Genomic DNA, 21,380 nt, shown 5'->3' with positions numbered 1-21,380 from the left:
TCTCTATAGTTCATGTACCATCTGTAGAAAGGTTGATAATAATACTACCTAATGATAAGACTGTTGTGAAGAGTAAAAGAAAGAGTATGTACAGCTAACATTGTTATCAACAGTAAACCTTTAGAGATGAAAAGACTGTTAGAGATGAACTAGTCCAAACACTGCATGTCACAATTATAGAAACCAAAGTTTCAAGAAAGGAAATATCTCATCCAAGGTCACACCATTCAGACAGTGTCAGGTTGAAACTGCTAACCTGGGTCTTGACTCACTCCAGTGATCTTTCTCGTGAAAAAATATTCCTTTTCTTTTCATTCTTTGTCTTAGGAATTAAAATCACTCTTGAACAGCAGAGTCAGTACACTTTATTGAGGTTTGTTTTCTTTTTCGGGGAGCAGCAAGCCTGCATTTTTTTCCATAGCCAGGATAGAAGAGAGACAGGGAGAGGTAAAAGAGTGTGTGTGTAGGTGCATGTATGTGTGTGCACACTGATGTAGTACCCCCAAGTCACCCTCCTCAGGGTAAAGATGCTGTGGGATGCCCAAATGAACAGAGAGGAGAGATCAGAACTCCCAAGGGAGTCCCCACCTCCACAGTCAGTAAAGCAAATATGTCACTGGGGAAAAGCATTCGCCTCTGACTGCTTCATCCCAAGTCAGACTTTAAAACTCTCCTTTAAGAAGGACTTCATTAGGCAGAGAGATCTTGTCTTGCATCAGCAGGTGGCATCTTAATGCCTAACAGGGATTATTTGGCCACAGACTCAGAAACAGCGCACAGAGATTCTTGAGGTGAGGAAGGAATAAAAAACAATCCAGAATTGGGCTTATTAACTATCTTTTTTTTTGGTCAGTTCATTGGCTGAGCAATTACATAGTGCTATACATTAAATAAATTGTCAAATGGAACAACTGTTCCTGACAGATATGAACAATTTCCATTAGAATACCACAGTCGTAAATGCTGCAGGCACGGTTGACGGATGCACCCTAACATTAGCGAGTAAAAAGCACAGCCTCAAAGTATCCCTCTCAAAAGACTTAATGATGATGGAAATTTTAACATATGTTCATCCAGTTTTTGATACTCCTTCTGCCAGGAGTTAGAGCTGGATTCTCCTTCACTGGAGTGGGAACTGGACTCAGGGACTTGCTGCTAAGAAAGAGATGTTGGAACAGAGAAAATAATAACTCAGCAATGGACAAACCTGGCAGATACCACCTCCATCAGGTGATCAAGGTTACCATCTTTGGTAATAAAACATACATTATTGATACTTGTATCACTCTTTGATGTGATGTCATGAGAAGCACACACCATTTCTGTGATATTCTTCCCAAGAATATATAAACCTATAATCATGAGAAAATATCAGACTAATCCAATTTGAGGAACATTCTACAAAACACCTGATTAGCACACTTCAAAACTGTCCAGGTTATCAAAGACAAGGAAAGACAGGAGATTTGACGAAACAGAAAAAGGAATGACGTGTAAATGCAATGTTGGAGTATTATTTGGATTCTGGATGGGGAAACAATAGGGCATTGGTAGAAAACCTGGAAAGATCCAAATAAAGTCTCCGGTTTAGTTGATAGTATTAAATCAATGTTAATTTCCTAGTTATGAATATCACAGCATGGTTATATGAGGTGTAAGCCATAGGGAAGGGTATATAAGAGCTCTTATTCTTTGCAATTCTTCAATCCTAAAATTATTTCTAAATTAAAAAAAATTGGAGAAAACTACCCAAATCTCATAAGGATATACTCAGTTATAGCAAAACTATAAACAGGAACGTAATCTGTTTTAACTAAGTCATAGCCATCATGAGGAATGGATTGGTCCTGTCATTACTTCATCCTATAAAAAAAGGAAAACTACCATTTCATTGCCACTGTCAAAGAGTCTGATTCATAGATTTCAACAATCACAAAAGATGAAGGTATATGATTTCTCAAAGACATGTTAAGATCAGAAAAAAATGGTTCTTATAACTGGGATGTTTTTACTCTTCATTTGTTTAGAAGTAGAAAACAATGAAGACAGCCAGAGTCTTTATTTATTGTATGACTGGCCAGATTACCATGGGAAGAGCCTAGTTTCAGCTGACAACAGAAGTGTGTTGGACCCAGAAGCTGTTGAAATTCAAGGTCAGATGTGATGTATGGTTGTAGGCTATGTCTGTTTTGGAGCCCTCTCTCTGAAGTACCTTGTTTTCCTTGGCTACTGAATTACTCAGGAAGGCTAACTGCTCATAGGAGGCACATGGAAGAGCCAGCTTGTTCTCTGGATTGGTGGTGCAGAAGCTATCCCAGGCACATAAATATTCTAACAAGTTTCATCTTGTCACAACAGAGTCATAAAGTTGCTCTGTTCAGCACATGATAATGGTTTTGTAATTCAATTATTGGTGGTATTTGTCGTCTGGGATTTATCTGCCTTAAACTTCAGCCCTCATGTAAAACCCTTTACCATAAATCTCATAAATGCTGCAGCAAGTTTTTCCCCCCACCCCAGGGCACATCTTGCTATGCCCCTGAAAACCTTGATAGCTTTCTCTAAATTATGGGCTCACTCTGTTTAGAAGTGTTGATGTTTTAAGTGCCAGAGCCAACAATAAAAAATGGTGGGACTAGTCTATTTACTCTACTTATTGTTTTTAAAGAAAGATAGATCCTGATAGACAAAGTTCCATTCTCAATACAAAAGGCTGTTTTCAGCCACTTAACTTAAAATTTTATAGAAGGGATTCCTGCGAATCAGAAATAAGATGTTATGAGCCTTACGTTTTCGAAGAATCCTGAAATTCTGATGCATATACATATCAGGGCTAGTCATCTGCAAGGATTCACCAGTCTTACAGCTGCTTTTATGATCTTCCTCGGGTCATTCTGAGTTTCATTCCTACCTAGGCAAATGAGCCAGGTTTTGGGTCATTTGACTACCCTCCTGTCTAGAATTCATCATTTCACATCTCATTAATTTTCTATTTAGACAACCCTACCCACTCCAGTAATCTTGTGCTTCCTTTGTGGCTCAGCTGGTAAAGAATCCACCTGCAATGCAGGAGACCTGGGTTTGATCCCTGGGTTAGGAAGGTCCCCTGGAGAAGGGAAAAGCTACCCACTCCAGTATTCTGGGCTGGAGAATTCCATGGAGTGTACAGTCCATGGGGCTGCAAAGAGTCGGACACGACTGAGAGACTTTCACTCACTCACTCATCTACACTTTGATTTGGAAAATAAATACTTACAGTTATTCCATCTCCAACACCCACTCTTCATCTTTCACTCATTCAACAAATATTTACTGTTCATTCATTTCATCAATTCCAAAATGCTCATTTTTTTTTATTTTAACATCTCTTAAATCAGTAGGTATAATTATTGAAATGATAAAGTTTAATGAGAAGAATTATTTTGACAGATATACAAAATGAGGGTGCATCTTCATTCCATAAATTTTAGATTTGAAGTTACATGGATACACGAGGGACTGTTCTGGGTCCTTCACTATCCTAACTTTTCGGTAGGATTTCTACTGGAATTTCTCGTCACCATTGGTCTATTAACAGGTAAATTCCTTTCCTTAGGAACCATGCCCTAGAGACCCACCCTCATCTAATCTAATGTGAATATCTTTGTGCATGTGTGTTTGTGAATCCTTCTCTTTTCTCTTTCCCATTTCTCTGTTTCAACATGAAATATATTATTAGTGGCTACATTATATGTCAGTTTTTAACTACAGAATAAAGAATGGGGAACTATGGTTCACTAGAGAAGGAATATCACCCAAAGATAGACACTATGACATGGGCAATGGCTGTTTTACATTTTTAGGAAGGTATTTATCATGTTTTAAGTTACATGAAGGGGAGTGTCTTCTCATGCTAGACAGAGGTGTAATGTTGCTCTTTTCATTTGGAAGTTACATATGGTTAATGATGTGAACAGGAGCCATGTTTTCAATGGGTATACTGTGGTGATTTTGCACTGGATCAACTTGGCAAAGCTGCAAGTATATTTTCCAGAGTCTCTGTATGGCTTCTAGTTAGAACTGACTGAAAGGAAACACATGTGAGATTAGCAACACAGGAGAGAAGCAGCGGCCACTTTACTCTGAAGGTCCTTTTGGCTAGAGTGATGGGAGGTAGTGCAGAAGGACTGGTAGGTTCTATCTTGCTTCCCCTTGCTCTTCCCTTTCCAGTTACATGCCCAGCTTTTTTTTTCAGACTGACAGCCTCGTGACCTTGGGTTCCAAGTCAGATGCTTGGCTGCCACTCACAGAGGGGCAGCTATGGAAGGGCAATATCCTTCCACAGACGTCTGTAGGGTCTTCCCTTCACAACCCCACCCCATCAGCTGCAGGCCCCCCCCCAGGGGGCAGGGGCTGTATCCTCTATCTTCAAGGACAGGTGTTAGTTCTGAAAATGACTCAACTGATGTAAATTAAATGAACTGGATAAATAAGAGTTTTCAAATATTCGAGAAGCCACAAAATTATAAGCTGCTTTTCGATCCATTTGTTCCAAATTCTGGCACAACAAAAGTGTAAAACACACACACACATTAAAAATGCCCATTGAAACCATAGAGGATTAAACTGAATATCAAAATGAGATGGCCACATTTCAGAAACTCATTAATACCCAACTTGTCTCTATTCCTCTTTTAAATAATAGTTAATATTTATTCATCATGCATCATGTGTTTAGACTTTAACATTGAATCTCATTTTAATCCTGACAACAAATATATGAGGAGGCCATTATTATGATAACCATTATACAGATGAGGATGACAAGGCTTAAAGAAGTTAAACAGCTCATCATGACACCCTTGATAATAGGATTCTAACAAAAGCATCCTGACTCCAGAGCCCTTACTCTGAAATACCAAACACCACTTCTCACTGACAAAAGAGAACATACAAAGGTGGACAGTGACTGAGCAATAGAAACTACATATGGAGACACTGGACACATCCAGAGGCTCTTGAACTTGAAGACTAAGTGAGGCCTAATCACCAGAGCTTAGTCAGTTTTTTTTTTTTTTTAATTAGTCTAAATTAGGAAGTCATAATTATGAGGATTGTTACCCTTTCTTTTGGCCTTTCACTGCCATCTCTTGTACTCTGCCATCATAAGAGTTCTCAGAGGGAATCTAGAGAAATGACTGACTCTCAGCTGCTCAGTGATGGAGGAGCTGCAGTCCTTGGAGACAAGAAGTCATCAAGATAAGGAGGACAGGAATCAATGATGGCCATTAGTGAATGAAGGTCATGAGAAAAGTGATGGGCTCAGAGTGTAGCAGGGGAAATTTAACTTAATTTGTAGGGAAAACCTGCTAATCATAGGAAGAGATTAAGAAGTGGAGGAAGGTGCAAGTGGATAGGGAAATAGCACTGAAGTGGAGCTCATTAACAGGAAAAAAAAAGATTAAACAGCAACCCTCTCAAGGATAATGAAAATCCTCTTATCCAGCATGCCTAGTACAGGTACCAGAAATGCCCCACTGCAGCTCCTGGTATGTGATCTTGGGCATGATTTTCTGCTGCTTCTCTCTGCTCTTACCCAAGCCACACACATGGTTCATCTCAGAGGCTCAGAACAGAAGAGACGGCCTGGGACGATGAGGAGTACAAAAGAAGAGAGAATTAAGTCCATACTTCAAAGAAAGAAGGGTTTCTTCGTCTGAATTCCATATTCTGAAGTATGTAGAGGATCTCTCGACACTCTTTGGCAGAGCTCTCTGTGAGAGCAGTCTAGGAGGCAGCCATTTTGTTTTTGCTTAAATTCCTCTGCTAACATGGATCTCATGACTCCTTAAGACAGCCTGTTGAGTTAATAAATAACCTACTGCATAGAAAACTGTTCCTTTTACTAATCCAGAATTCCCCTTCTCCCTCCTTCAATATATACTTTGATGGCTTCAATGGCTTAGAAATCTAACCTTTTCAGACTGGAAGGAAAAACAGGTTATCTATTATGATTTCCTGATAAATAACGCCCATTCAAGATGTGTTTCAATCTAAAGGTTTATGTTTGTACATATACAGGTATATGTATAGTCGATGAATTTCACTACCTTGTGTGCCTTTGTGTGTGTGTGTGTGTGTGGTATATATGTGTGTGTGCACACTGAGATTTATGATATCCATCTATTTTTGCACACAAGATAGAAATATGTTAAAGACAGTGTTGATCCTTAAGGAACTTATTTTTTAGCAGGAGAAACAAATGAAACAAAAAGATAGATACAAAGAATATACTAAGTGCTAAGTTACTTAAGAATAACATAATATGCTATTTTTGATTCCCAAAATAAGATATGGAAGAAGGAAAGTAAGCTCTGGCAGGCGAAGCAGTTTTTAAGGATCGCCCAGGTAGTAGATAGTGAAGCTCAGATTAGAAGCTGCATATGATGGCTGTAGGGCTTCCCTGTTGGTTCGGATGGTAAAGAACCCGCCTGCAAAAGCATGAGATCCAGTTTCGATCCCTGAGTTGGGAAGACCCCCTGGAGAAGGGAGTAGATACCCACTCCAGCATTTTTGCCTGGAGAATTCCATGGTCAGAGAAGCCTAGTGAGCTACAGTCCATGGGGTTGCAAAAGAGTTGGACACAACTGAGTGACTATTACTACTGTGTTCTTTCTACGAATCCTACAAACAGACCTGTTATACGACCAACACTATGATGTGTTACATTTTATTTGTGACATGATCACATTTAAATTCAAAGGAAGAGATTCTTCCTGCCTAAAAAAGTAAGAAGCCAGAACCAAAGAAGGCTACATAGTAGAGGCAGTCATCAGTAAAAGGACATAACAGTCCAATAGTGTGATCCTAATAATGATAAAGACCCTCACATATTACCTTTATATTCAAAGAAAAAAATATCCTGACACATAGTAGGTATTAAAAATGAATCACTGCAAAAACAAACAAAAGGACAGTTTATCCCCAGGTAGGAATATGTTTAAAACCATAGACATAAGAGGTATAGATTGGTACAGAGACTAACCAGTGCTTAGAATTACTTACTTAGCCTTTAAGATTTTGGCACACAGAATTGGGAGCATGGCAGAAGCGCCAGAAAAATGTATATTTGAGCTCAGGTTTGTAAGAACCAGGTTACATTCTTATTCTTCTTAATGTTATGCTTTAAGCCATGAGAAATAAGACAAATACTTGACCAGGGAAATGCGTACATGGTTCCTGAGGCAGTAGTGTGATAGGAGGAGATGGATGGAGAGGCTTTTTTACTGTTCCTAGTGGGAGGGAAGGTGGTGCTGAGTCAGTATAATGTTAGGGAGAATGGAAGAGCAGCTGGCAGGTAAAACTTCCTGGAGGTAGAACCTGTGGGACTTGGAAACCCAAAGATTTAAGAGGAGGTGAGTACAACGGCAGAGTTGAATATGACTCTAAGGTGCTAAGGCTAGGATACAGGGAATACAGAAATATGGAAGCCTATAGAAAAAGCTGATTTTGAATGGTGGGATGTCGCACTACTGGCCCACATAAAACAGAAAGCGAGTGATGGTGTTATTCTCTACAGAAAATGACTGGCTTCACAGATGTGAGTGGAGACTACAGCAGAGCATCTTTAAAAAATAGCCATAACTCTATCTAATCTAATGTTATAAAAAAATCATATTATATCTTCTAGTTATTTTGATAACATAGAGTTTCACTTCATATACATATATATGTGTATATATAAGTGTGTGTGTTTTTTTTTTTTTTTTTTGTAACAGCATTAGATTTTACCCTATTTCCAATTTGCAAAACCTGGGAAAGGAAAAGTAGAGAGAGTTCTTTTATTATTGAATCCATTAAATCCATCTGAGGAAACACAAAAGAGTTAGTTATCTCATGCCTTATCCCGCTCAAGTCCCTTTTGTGAGAGTGGCTTAGAGGTCTTAGAGATGCTGGGTTGAATGCCAGCACATCTGAAGGAGGAAGAGGTAGGGTCATGGTGACATGGTAACCTGGTGAATATAAAACAAACTGTCAAACAAGGCAAAATAAAATGCTGAAATAGGCTTGGCAGCAATATTCAACAAAGACTAGATGATGAGTAGGAGTGATATGAGTCAGAATCAGAGAGGAAAACTATTTAAGTCCTGCAGTGTTTTCTGATGGTAGCCAGATATATTAATGAAAGTTTATGGACCCGCCTCTTATGCCTGAGGTTAGATGAAAGGACCCTGGGTAGGAGCTGATGACCTCATGTGTAACTGAATCACTTTGCCATACCTAAAACTTGCACAACACCGTAAACCAATCATATGCCAATAAAAATCAAATGTCTTTGGAAGCAAGCAAACAGAAAGAGAACACTGATGATTGCAATGAGCCCCCGCATCAGGTAGAGTCTAGAAAAAGTTAGACCTTACTTTTCAGATCCATGAGCCAATATTGCTTTTTTCCCCCCTTAAAACAGGTTTCCTTTTTCTATTACATATTTTGAAGAAGTTTTGATCAATAAATTACTTCACATCATTGTTCTGGGGATTGTTTAAAACAACATACGCAAAGCACTCAGCACAGAGGTTGGCATACAGTAAGTGCTCAAGAAATGAGACTTGTTGCCAAAGACGTGGGATGGGAAGTCATTGATACTGACTGACATTGAACCATAGGGACAAATGAGAATGTATAAACTTGCTCAAACACACTGAAAATGGAGCCAGAAATATTCCTGGATCCCTCTGCTACAATACAGCTGGCATACACCCCCTGAGGGACATCACTGAAACAAGGATGGCATTCTAGAATAACAGAAGGTTTACTGTCAAGCCGACTCTTAATTTTCATGTGTGAATTAGTTACAAAAAAATATGTAATCCGCCATTTAGCTGTCTCTGTTTCCGGCCAGCCCCCTGTATGTCAGAACAACATAATCAATATGTTGCTTGAATGAGGTGGTATGCTCGAGCCTATTTTAAATTAAGTGAAACAGCTCTAAGACTGCCTTGTCTTTTGCATAGATAATAGATTGCTATACTGGTTCAGTCACTAAGTCGTGTCTGACTCTTGTGATCCCATGGACTGTAGCCTGCCAGGCTCCTCTGTCTATGGGATTCTCCAGACAAGAACACTGGAGTGGGTTGTCATTTCCTTCTCCAGGGCATCTTCCTGACTTAGGGATCGAACCCCAGATCTCCTGCATTGCAGGCAGATTCTTTACCAATTTACTAACAGGGAAGCCCAATAGATTGCTGAGTGGTTTATAATGAAAACTACCTTCCATTCCTTTATCCTAAATTTGAATCATATTCCAACAAACCATATTCATCAACTTCTTAAATAGTAAACTTGGTTTCTGACAGAAGCTTCACTTATGCAAGGCATGTGGGCACCACTGGTTCTCCTTTCCACAGTCTTCTTCAGTATTAAATGCAATACTTTGGTTTTTATCTATTAAATTGTTAGAAAGTGTGTGTTTGTGTGTTAGTCATTCAGTTGTGTCCGATTCTGGGACCCCATGGACTGTAGCCCCCCAGGCTCCTCTGTCCATGGGATTCTCCAAGGAAGAATAATGGAGTGAGTAGCCATTTCCTTCTCCAGGGGATCTTCCCCACCCAGGGATCGAACCTGGGTTGTCTGTGTTACAGGCAGAGTCTTTACCATCTGAACCACCAGGGAAGTCCCATTGAACTGTTAAACTAACAGTTATTCTGGAGGGATACAAGGGGTTCACAAAGAATCAGACACAAATGAAATGACTGAGCACACACATAACTCTTGAATTTTGGGCTGATCTTTACTGTTGCAAGCAAGCGTCATGGATCTAGATAGACCAAGTTTCAAAATTTGGTATACTACATGTTATGTTGCATAAACGATATCATTTTTCTATTTCATCAACAAGGGAATAAAAATCCCTACCCCACAATCTTGTTGTGAGGATCAAATGGTGTGACTTATCATGTGCCTTCAAGCTAGGCTACAGCAGTATGTGAACTGAGACCTTCCAGAGGTAAGACCTAGTACAACCAGTGCAAGTTCAATGCATGAAGCAGGGCTTCCAGGGCTGGTGCTCTGTGACACCAGGAGGTATGGGATGGGGAGGGAAGGGGGCGGGGGGTTCAGGATTAGGGGGACACATGTATACCTATGGCTGATTCATGCTGTTGTATAGCAAAACCCATCACAATATTCGAAAGCAGCTATTCTCCAATTAAAATAAATAAATTAATTAAAAAAAAAAAGAAAAAGAAAGAAAAGACAGAGGAATCAGAGATCAAATTAGCAGAGAAAGCAAGGGAATTCCAGAAAAACATCTACTTCTGCTTCACTGGGCTTCCCTTGTGGCTCAGCTGGTAAAGCCTGTACTACGGGAAATCTGGGTTCGATCCCTCTGTTGGGAAGATCCCCTGGAGAAGGGAAAGGCTACCCACTCCACTATTCTGGCCTGGAAAACTCCATGGACTGTACAGTCCATGGGGTCACAAAGAGTGGGACACGACTAGGCGACTTTCACTTTTTCATTAACTATGCTAATGCCTCTGACTATGTGGATCACAATGAACTGTGGAAAATTCTTAAAGAGATGGGAATACCAGACTACCTTACCTGTCTCCTGAGAAACCTGTTTGCAGGTCAAGAAGCAATGGTTAGAACCTTAAATGAAACAATGGACTGGGTCAAAATTGGGAAAGGAGTACGATCCTGTATTGTGACCTTGTTTATTTAACTTATAAGGGAGTACATTATGTGAAATGTCCGCTGGACGAATCAAAAGCTGGAAACAAGATTGCCAGGAGAAATATCAACAACCTCAGCGATACAGATGATACTACTCTAATGGCAGAAAATGAAAAGGAACTAAAGAGACTCTTGATGAGGTTCACCCTCTTTCACAGAGGAGAGTAAAAAAGCTGGCTTAAAACTCAACATTCAAAAAGCTAAGATCATGGCATCCAGTCCCATCACTTTATGGCCAATAGATGGGTAAAAGTGGAAGCAATGATAGATTTTATTTTCCTGGGCTCCAAAATTACTGCAGATGGTGACTATAGCCATGAAAATTAAAAGATGCTTGCTCCTTGAAATAGAGAGTGTATTAAAAAGCAGAGACATCAATTTGCCAACAAAGGTCCATATAGTCAAAACTATGATTTTTCCAGCAGTCATGTATGGTTTTGAGAGTTGGACCATAAAAAAAGCTGAGTGCAGAAGAACTGATGCTTTCAAATTGTGGTACTGCAGAAGACTCTTGGGAGTCCCTTGGACTGAAAGGAGATCAAACCACTCAATCCTAAAGGAAATCAACCATGAGTATTCATTGGAAAGACTGATGCTGAAGCTCCAATACTCTGGTCACCTGATGCAAGGAGATGATCATTGGGAAAGACCATGATGCCGGGAAAGACTGAAGACAAAACAAGAGGGCCGCAGAGGAGGAAATGGTTAGATAGCATCACCAACTCAACGGACATGAATCAGAGCAAACTCTAGAAGATAGTGAAGGACAGGGAAGTTTGGCATGCTGCAGTCCATGGGGTTACAAAGAGTTGGGCATGACTTAATAACTGAATAACAACAAAATCACATACCTGGACGACTGTAGTTACTTAACAATTACATACCCCTATTCTGGAACATTATCTTACTGACACCTAGCTCTCCCATCTTATTTTCTCCCTAATGAAAATCTATCTTTTTATTTTATGATAACAGAATCTTTTTTTCTTCCTTTTTAGGAATCTTCTCTCCTCCATCCTTGAGCTATGTAGTTTGACTGAGACTCTATACCACCTCCTATTTCAATTCCCAGAAAAGATATGTGTCTGACCTACATTAGTAATGAACCATCTTATATAGCTCTGATCCAAGCCAGACTACTTGGATTCAATCCCTGGAAATGTGAGGAAAGAGGCAGACCGGTTTGATGGAGTTTCCAAACTGTCAGACTGTAAGACTAAATTTGATGATGTCCATCATTGCTATAATAAATGGTGAAATCTAACTTGAGAATGAAGCCAACTTGGGGGAAAAACAAAACTAAGAGATGTAAAAAATCAGTTAATATTACTGTAAGCCAGCAGGGACTCAATACAGTTCTTAGGTGTCAGGCATATAACCAATTCACAAGAAACATCTCATTTAACTAAGTAGGTATTAATTATCTTTTTACAGAGGGAAAAAAAAGGGGCATGCAGAATTAAACTTACTCATGACTCCTTACTTAGTAAATGGCAAAGCTAGAACTCATACCTCAGTATCTCTGAGCCCCTTAAATTCCCAGCTGTATAGCCTCCCAGTATAATTGATTTCTGATATAGTAAAGAACAAAACCGTTATAACAGTTAGTTGAATAAAAATATACCTATTCTATTTAAGGCAGTATTGTGCTAAGATACATTTTATAAGATGCCCTAAACATGCAAATCAATTTTGGAAGCAATTTAAACTCCTCGGAAGAAAGTTCATATGTATGTCAGTATGATGGTGCTACGAACAATCACCATAAACATAAGGATAAGTTCTTACATTCCAAAACTGCTTTGCAATTACCACTGACTACTCCCAGGGGTAGGGGTACTATTACCACCAAAAATAAAGATATGCCTTAAGTGCACTAGGTGATGAGGAAAAGATATGAATTCATCTTCATTTTTCTCCATGGGAAATGCTATGTTATTATCCAGTGTCACATATAAGTTCAGCCCTATAAAAGTTCCCCTCAGTCCCCTCTACACTCCCACAGCCAGGCTTTAAGCAGAAATGATTAAAGAGCGCTTCTTTCAATTAAGCTTGCTGAATAATCCTAGATAGCCCAATAGTTCTCATATAATTAAAAAAAAAAAAAAACTGATTCCCAAGAGTCTAACAAATATTGCTTCGACTGACACCTTTCTGCAAGCCATAGGAAGATCCTCAGAGTCAGAAAATACAGACCATGTAGCCAGAGACCAATATATTTCATCAACAGTCATGTGCACTATGCAATTTACAGGGTCTCATGCTTTCTCTGGAAAGTCCAGAGGGCCCATTTTCCAAGCCCAGTTGGAGGGATACACACACAGGCATGGTGGCCAAAAGAGCCTTGAGTTTTCTACTCATCTGCCTAAAACAGGCCAGATTTCCAGAGTTCATAGCTCCAGCCCAGAAGAGTTCCAAGAAGTGGCAGAGCCCATTGATTCAGTAGCTTATGGGCTCTGAAGCCATTCTGCCTGAATCTTAATCCTGGCTTTGCTGCTTTCTGGCTGGGTGACCTTGGCTAAATTATTTAACCTCTCCATGCCAAAGATTCCTTTTCTGTTAGGGATGATAATGCAAGGCTTACTTCATAAAATTGCTCTGAGAATTACATTGCTTAAGTTTGAATAATGCCTATCACAATGTCAGAGCTTGAATGGAGAAGAGGTCTCTATTCCCAAAGGCAGAGGAGGGGTATCATTTATTTCACTCAGCAGACAGATTAATTAGAATTTATATATGTTTTTATAAAGATAATGATATGACATGTGGTTACAAGGACTTGGTATAATATTTGTATAATAAATAAAATTTGTATAACAATATTTATATAATAACATTTGGTCACCGATGGAAGATCCCCATTCCAAGAAGAAATAATGGGTTTTCAAAAAAATTACTATCAGCCAAAGCAATGATGGAATTGTTTTTCATCCCCAAAATGTGTGTAAATTAGCCCTCAGTGAGCTGGAAAATACTGTGTACCATGTACCACTTGACATGGGAAATTCTCTCATCTTACTTTCCTTTTTTTTTTTTTTTTTTTTCAGTGTTTTTTTTTGTTTCTGTCAGTTGGAACAAACTTCTTTCCAGACTTTCATGAAGTTTTTACCTTCCACTGCTTGGTCCATGTGCAAATGTTTTCAGTTACTTGGAAGCAGGACCTAAAGATCAGTCTCTCATGCTTTCTCATTGGTGAAGCATTGAGTCCATTTCCAGGTTAACTTAGGGGAACCACATTGATTTATTTTAGTCTTTATTTATTCCGTGCATATTATTATTTATTTATTCTATGAACATATAACACCCAGTATAAAGGAGGAAATGAAAATAAACAAAACCCATGGACCCTCTTTCCAAAAAAGTGACTTTATAATTTATAAGGAGATGCACATGGAGATGCAAAGTGTCTCGTGCATAAGAAACAAAATGAATAAGTGAGGAAAAGAAGAAATGCTAATCAGAAAAGGGAGATTCAGTGACAGTTAGAACTGTTTTCCCAGAGAAGGGAGAAGCCAATTTAGATGCCAAAAACAAAGCTTCAGTCATTCCTGAGTGGAAGCAGCAGTGAAGAGGTGGGTGACTTCTATGCAACAGAAACCCTATTTAGTTATCAACGTCTCTGTGATGGGAGAAAAGGTATCTTTCCGTATAGAAGTCTCTTTGTGTTATCTTTGAGCCAGTTTGTTTGCAAATGACTTGTCTTTCACTTTTTCAGGCAGTTTCACCAGTGTTAAGAGATTTATCTGTTCTCTGGCTTTCACCTCCCACAGGAGTCTTAGGGCTGTGTTTGAGAATGAGAAAAATAAAAATGCATTCCTCTTTGAAGTGAGAGAATTGGAGTGGTGAGGGAAGCTATTAGGTACATGGAAGTTGGAAGGCTGATGAAAGATAGTGTGATTTTAAGAGGAATAAAAGGGAGGCAACTTTCATTGTCCTGGTTGTAGGAAACTCACTAGCTTCTAAAAGGTCATTGCCCCAGTAATTCTCAATGACGTGAACAAAGGATATTTAAACTCTTGTTTGAGCTAGTTCCACAGACCACTGTTAATACCAGCAGAAATCTGGAAGTAACCTAGATGTCTATTCCATAGGCAGGTTAGATAAATTAGGGTAAGACAGAATCGCATCTTTTATATGGTTTAGGCTGTAAATTCAAAAGGGATTGATAAGTAATATCAACATTAACTAGAATGTTTTGTATTTGCACATGCTTAGGTATGCATAGAATGTTTATGGAAGGAGAAGTGAGAAACTAGAAACATTGGCTGCGTACCATATGATGAAAAGAATACTTAAAAGAGTCGAAATCAGGAATAGGAAGATGATCCACTTTTAGACTAATTAAGATCTAGTTATTTACACTGAAAGTCTTTAATTTGAACATGTATTATATATGTGTATAATGCTTTTAGTGATAAAAAATCACTATTAAAATGTTTTAAAGTGTCTGTCTTAAAGTTTCATCAAAATATAACAAAACAACATTTTCATCGCTTTTGCTGCCATTGATCTCATTTTTTAAAAGTAATTTATGATACTGCTTTAACAATCCCTTGCCGTGTTTACCACTCCAATGTCCCCTTCTGCCCTACAGAATGTGGGTATATCCCAATAAGAACAGACGTCATGTGAGAGCTCTGGGTGGGAAGATTCCAAAGCTCATTTTCTCGGGTGATATCTCCATTTGCTAGTTAACAGAGTGAGACTTACCAGTAGAATCTGTTTGGAACAACCGCTTCCTGGATAAGCTGCCACCTTCTCCCAAATTCAGCAGAGCTGTATAACTGTAGAGAAGACAAAATATTCAGCACCAGGACGTCATGGTACACTGAATGCATAAAACATGATTCACTGGATTAATGATAATGATAATAATAATAACGTCTTCCATTTATTAATCACCCTTCCTATGCCAGATGAGTGCCCCATGTATCATCTCTATTCTCCATATAGATCCTGCAAGACATTGATATTTCCATTTTATAGTTGAGCAAACTGAAGCTCACAAAGATTAAGTGATTTGTTGGAAATCACATGCCCTCTAAATATTAAAATAAATTGGGATTCATACCCCATTCTGCCTGGTAAGCTGTATTACTTGCCCTGGAATATGCAGACTGTTGTCTGAAATACAAAGAAGTCCAAAATCTAGACCTGGCTCTCAGAAAGCCAATAATATAACCCAAATCTGACAAAAAATAATGAGCAATGCATGCAATCACCAGATGAAGGAATTCAAAGGAAGGGGATTCAGAAATCAATTAGGGATGCTTCTGAGATGTATGGTGATTCACCATGGATGTGAATGAATGGCAGAATTCAAACTGACAAAGATAAGACAAGCAGGACTCACAAAGGGAATAACATGGATAAGAAGTGAGAAAATCAGGGATGGTATATGAATAAATGTGGCTTATCAAAGGCACATGTAGTCAAAGCTATGCTTTTTCCAGTAGTCACGTATGGATGTGAGAGTTGATCCATAAAGAAAGCTGAGCACCAAAGAACTGATGCTTTTGAACTGTGGTGTTAGAGAAGACTCTTGAGAGTCCCCTGGACTGCAAGGAGATCAAACCAGACCATCTTAAAGGGAATCAGTCTTGAATATTCATTGGAAGGACTGACGCTGAAGCTGAAGCTCCAATACTTTGGAGACGTGATGTGAAGAACTGACTCATTGGAAAAGACCCTGATGCTGGGGAAGATGGAAGTCAGGAGGAGAAGGGGACAACAGAGGGTGAGATGGTTGGATGGCATCACTGACTCGATGGACATGAGCTTGAGCAAACTCTGAGAGTTGGTGATGGGCAGGGAAGTCTGGCGTGCTACAGTCCATGGGGTTGCAAAGAGTTGGACACAACTGAGCGACTGAACTGAACTGGCAACTTGAAAAGGCTTTGAATGACAAGTTAGGGAGAAGAAAATCCGGTCGTGCTGGCAGAAGGAGCCAGTTGATGTCTTTTTAAACAGAGAATAGAGGAACTTTAGGCTCTAACAGCAGCCCATATGGACTAAGCTTTTACTATAATTCAAGTGCTTCTCATGCATTCCTTCATTTAATCCACATACCATCCCTCCCAGTAATATATACAGCTATTATGGCCATTTTGCCAATGCTTACACAGCCGGGGAGATTTCAAGTCCATTTGCTACAGTGCTGTCCAAGGGCAACCACAAAGAAACACTGTTCATGACCCAGGGTCTAACCCTCCGCATACTCCTTCCCCTCCAAGTGTCTTTCTTCTCTTATATCTTGCTCTTCATTGTTGGCTCACACCTACTCCTGCTCCTCTCCGGTGGTCTCACAGCACCAGGATGGTTTTACAGGAACCTTTCTTTGTGTTTTTCCTTGTTTTTGTTGTTCTTGCTCTTTTGCTTCTAGAAGTGTCCTCTGATGGCAGCCCAGAGATTCCTATTGCTTGAGGCATTCCGGTTCCCACGGATGTTTGGCCGGATGATTTGAAAATATCATTTTGGAGCATCTCCTTTCTGCTGTGTGCCTGGTCTGTAACCCACTCACATCCCAGTCATCCACCACTGCGCGTGCCAGATCCTACAGTGAATGGATGGTGAGTCACTGTGTACTGAGTACCATGACTGTCCGCCCTCTCCAGCCTCGGCGCTCAATGGAGGGTCAAATGACTCACCAAGTGACTCACCGCGGCTGCAGATGTACCAGGCATGTCCAAGAAGTAAGTCAGCTCAAGTGAGGATTTACTGACCCTTGGAAGAGCCTGCTACGACATTGTGTACACTGGATCAAAACACATCCTGAAGTCAAAAAAGAGGCTGAAGTATTTGGCTACCAAAGCGAGGCGCTCACTTGGCCCCAGCTACACAGTATTTGGGCATTCAGCCAAGAAGAATCTGTGACTTTTCCTTTCAAGTCTTATTATTTTTCCTTGCCCTACAAAGCCTGGGTTGGGGGGAGGCTTCCTGGGTACATTTCATGCTTGATTCATTTTAAGAGTGCTGAGGAGAAAGGGGAGACAGTTCCCCTCATGGGATAACAGAAGACACAACAACATCTTCCCTCTTAATTCAGACGCCAAGCAGACAGAGGGTGCATGTCCTGCTTCCCACTATGTCCCGAACACTTGCATTTTAATATTCAAATTTGGATCAGAACAGTGATCATTTGATCCTGAGTGTCTGTGGCTTCCTCTGCTCTTGCACCATCTTTTTTTTTTTTTTAATTAAAACCCAGAGCTGCACTGCTTTCTATGAGTTCAAAGGGAACAGAAATCATGCCACTGTGTATGCCTATAGCTATTTATAAATGCATGTTAGTATCTATATTTATATACAAAGATTTATGCAAATATAAGAGAATCAGGGTGGTTTGAAATAATAATTCTGTGTGAAGGCTAGACTCATATATATTCTGAAAATCATATATAAATTCTGAGCTCTCCTACAGCTACACCAAGGGATTGCTACCTCTGTCTTCACATAGAATTCATCACAGTGAGGAACTGTTGGGTGCCAGCATCTACGTGTGTGTGTGTGTGTGTTTTCCTCTATGTCTTTTTAAATTGATCCCTCTAGGCTTGGATTCAGAACCTGTGGACCAGTCAGGTATGTCCCATGATATTTGTTTTTATCCTCTTCAAGGAGATGCTTTGTTATTTGTGAGCATCTAGAGGCCCCTCAAGCAGTGGGTACATCAAACAATCCAATAAACCAAGCCTCTCTTATTCAGCTCAGTGACATTTTTTATAGTTTCCTATCTCAAAAGGTCCCCTCTCGTGTCTTCTCCCTTTTCCATTCACACCTGGGCACATGCCCTCTGCCATGCCTTCCCTGGTGCTACCCACTCTGGCAGAGGTGGCTTCAAGGCTTGCCTACCACAATGCCAGTCTTCTTTTTAGGTCCAGACGAGAGGACATCTTTTCTATGAACCCTCTCCTACACACTGAGATTTTCTAGAGGCCTCATTTCCAAAGAACTATGGTACAAGAAATGCTATCAAACTATAGTCCATATATTTAACTTTCTTAGTAGCCTTTCAAGAGAGCCTTTTATAATGCAAGACAGAAATCCCTACCCATCTAAACTCACTCTAAAATAGCTGAGATCATCCCTTCCCTCTCTGATGAGATCACAAAGTTTTTATGTGTCTGGAATTCCATCTTTTTGTATCTATACATTGCCTTGTACATAGTAGAAGACCAAGGTGGGGAAATAAAGTATTGACTTTACATCATGAAAATTCCCTAGTGATGGATCTACCTAGTAAAACACTCAGGTTTCCCAAAGAACAGACAAAGGTAATTTAGCAGAGGACGATGTTTTACTTCCATGGATCCATAGCTAGAGGCCTGTACCTAAAACCAACAAACAAAACTATAAATATCAGCACATTTGAAATTCCCAAGGACTTGCAGCCAGGGTCTTATATATTCACCCCTAGAAAGAGCTGCTCTGTATATCCCACCTACTACTTCAAACCTTTCCTCTCTAAGAATTTAATTGTCCAGCCTGATGTCACACCAAGAAAAGGAGAAAACAACTCACAGCAATCCAAGTTAATGTGTTCATTAAACCTGCAGAGTCTGACAGCAAAGTTTTCCTCCACAAAATAGAGAGTGCTACCCAAACCTTTTTTTTTTTTTTTTCCCACCCAGTGACTATCTCAGCCACCAGTGGAAGGCTTTCTGTGTAGAATGAGTCAATGTCCTTTAATAAAATTCATAGTGGTGGCAGCACCTAAATAAGATTTATTTCCCTCCCTGTCTGTCTCCAGCTCCAAGGTTTCTTTTGACTGTCAGAACACAGAACTGAGATCTATCATTGCTACCTGTCACATCAGAGAAAGCATCCACAGCTTTCGCCAGCAGTGCCAAATCTAGAGAAAGAGAGAAGGAGAATGATCAGGGGGCAGAAAAGAATATCTGAACTAGTTTTAGGAGAGCAGTGCTTGTCTCTAATCCTCTGTCATGACCTCCCCAGATGCCTTCTTGGAAGGGTTTAGATCTGTTGTTTTGTTTTGTTCTTTTACTAATCCTGGTACAAAATATTAGCGAAAAAATGGAAGGAGTAGACATTTTAGAAAGGGAGAAGGGAAGGATTCTGGTTAACAAAAGAATGCAAGGCAGATGATTCTTCCAGTTTAGAATCACTCTAAACTGCCTGAGACCGCCTCTCCATCTCAGTAAATGTAAGTTAATGAGCACAAACTCATTGCTCATCTAAGCTCAAGATGTATTAGCAGCTCAAGGTCCAACTCTCCACTCTGTTATTACCCTAGTGTGGGGGCTTTCAAAACTTCTTCCTGCCATGTTCCTCCCCTGAAGAGTTAGTCAGTCCTTCTTTCCTTTTTTTTTTTTTTTGATAACTTGATCATCATCACATTGGCTTGTTTTCTTGCAATCTGTCTTTGTCTGCCATATGAAGAGTGCAGATAAAAAAGCAATTAATTGCAAAGGATGCAATTTCAAGGGTTGGTTTTATTACCAGCTTTCAACCAAATGTACAATCCTCTCTGGTGCCATCCTGGAGAGCTGCAAGTTGGCTGAGAGGCAAAGGCTCCAATGGAGAATAAAGAGGAAGCCACAGGGGGACAAACAGCTTGGGGGTGGGCAAGAGTGAGATCCACCAACTGTGCTCAGGATTCTTAATCGACAGCAAAATAAGAAGGGCTGGAAGAAGGCGGATATGAGAGCAGCTCCTTCTAACTTTCATCTTCCATCTTCTTACCTTTCACATTTTGGCTGAATCGCGAGCAGAACAACGTCTTTTTTTTTTTAATAGAAATTCAACTTCCTTGTGGTGATGCAAAAGCTTGCAAGCACTGTTGTCCCTGGAACGTCTTCTCAATTGTTCTAAATCAGATCAGTGCAGCCCCTCATTTTATAGCATTAAGACAGGGACCTATCAGGAATTTTCTTTTGCAGCTAGGAAATCAGTGCAAGGATATCATTTGGCAGAAGGTAAGGGTGATAGCATGTTTCAGTTTTTGAAAGTGAAAGCTGCTCAGTCAGGTCTGATTCTTTGTGCCCCACGGACTGTAGCCTGCCAGGCTCCTGTGTCCATGGGGATTCTCCAGACAAGAATATTGGAGCGAGTTGCCATTTCCTTCTCCAGGGATCTTCTCATCCCAGGAACTGAACCCAGGTCTCCTGCATCGCAAGCAGATTCTTTACCATCTGAGCCACCAGGGAAGAGTTTCAGTCTTTGGCTGATGGGTTTGGATGCTTTCACCACAAAGGTTCCCATGGTGATTTTCTCATCAGGAGGCAGGTCCTGGGTCTCCTCCACATGGTCTCCTGCAGAGGCTTCCAGGTTGGAGGAACACTTCCTGCGGTTGGCTCTCTTCAAGGCTGCCTGGTCCCTCCCCTCTGTGGCTCTGCCCTTAATAGCTTCAGAGGCAGGAGGCTTGCAAATTGCCTTTCCTGAAAAGGCTGACAGAAAACCCTGCCAGTTCTATTTGATCTGCCTCATCCTAATACCACCCTGGGGATGGTCTGGGTACAAAGCACTCAGTCACCTCATGACTCTCCAGTTCTCACTGCTGTTACTGCATTCTTTTTAACAAGAAAAGAGATGGGGCCTTGAGGACTTTCAGTAAATTTATAGTGCCAGCCCTGGGGCATTGCAAATATCAAGCTCCTTCCTCTATTAGCCTCCACAGGAAGAAGAGGAGCAATCCAGAGAAATCCATAGTC

At 40.2% G+C, this 21,380-nt stretch overlaps 1 protein-coding gene across 3 annotated transcripts in view; it reads right to left on the bottom strand.

The window, feature by feature from the left end:
• The window catches only part of SORCS1 (sortilin-related VPS10 domain containing receptor 1), a 577,390-nt gene that overhangs the window by 168,842 nt on the left and 387,168 nt on the right, over positions 1-21,380 (bottom strand). For all 3 annotated transcript variants that reach the window (XM_010859390.1, XM_010859389.1, XM_010859387.1), the window contains exon 5: positions 15,424-15,497. In XM_010859390.1, coding sequence (XP_010857692.1) covers positions 15,424-15,497 — 74 coding nt within the window. The remainder of the gene's footprint in view (positions 1-15,423; positions 15,498-21,380) is intronic.

This window comes from Bison bison, unplaced genomic scaffold (assembly GCF_000754665.1).
Source record: "Bison bison bison isolate TAMUID 2011002044 unplaced genomic scaffold, Bison_UMD1.0 scf7180017864456, whole genome shotgun sequence".
NCBI classification, from domain to species: domain Eukaryota; kingdom Metazoa; phylum Chordata; class Mammalia; order Artiodactyla; family Bovidae; genus Bison; species Bison bison.
This window is presented reverse-complemented; position numbering and strand designations above follow the sequence as displayed.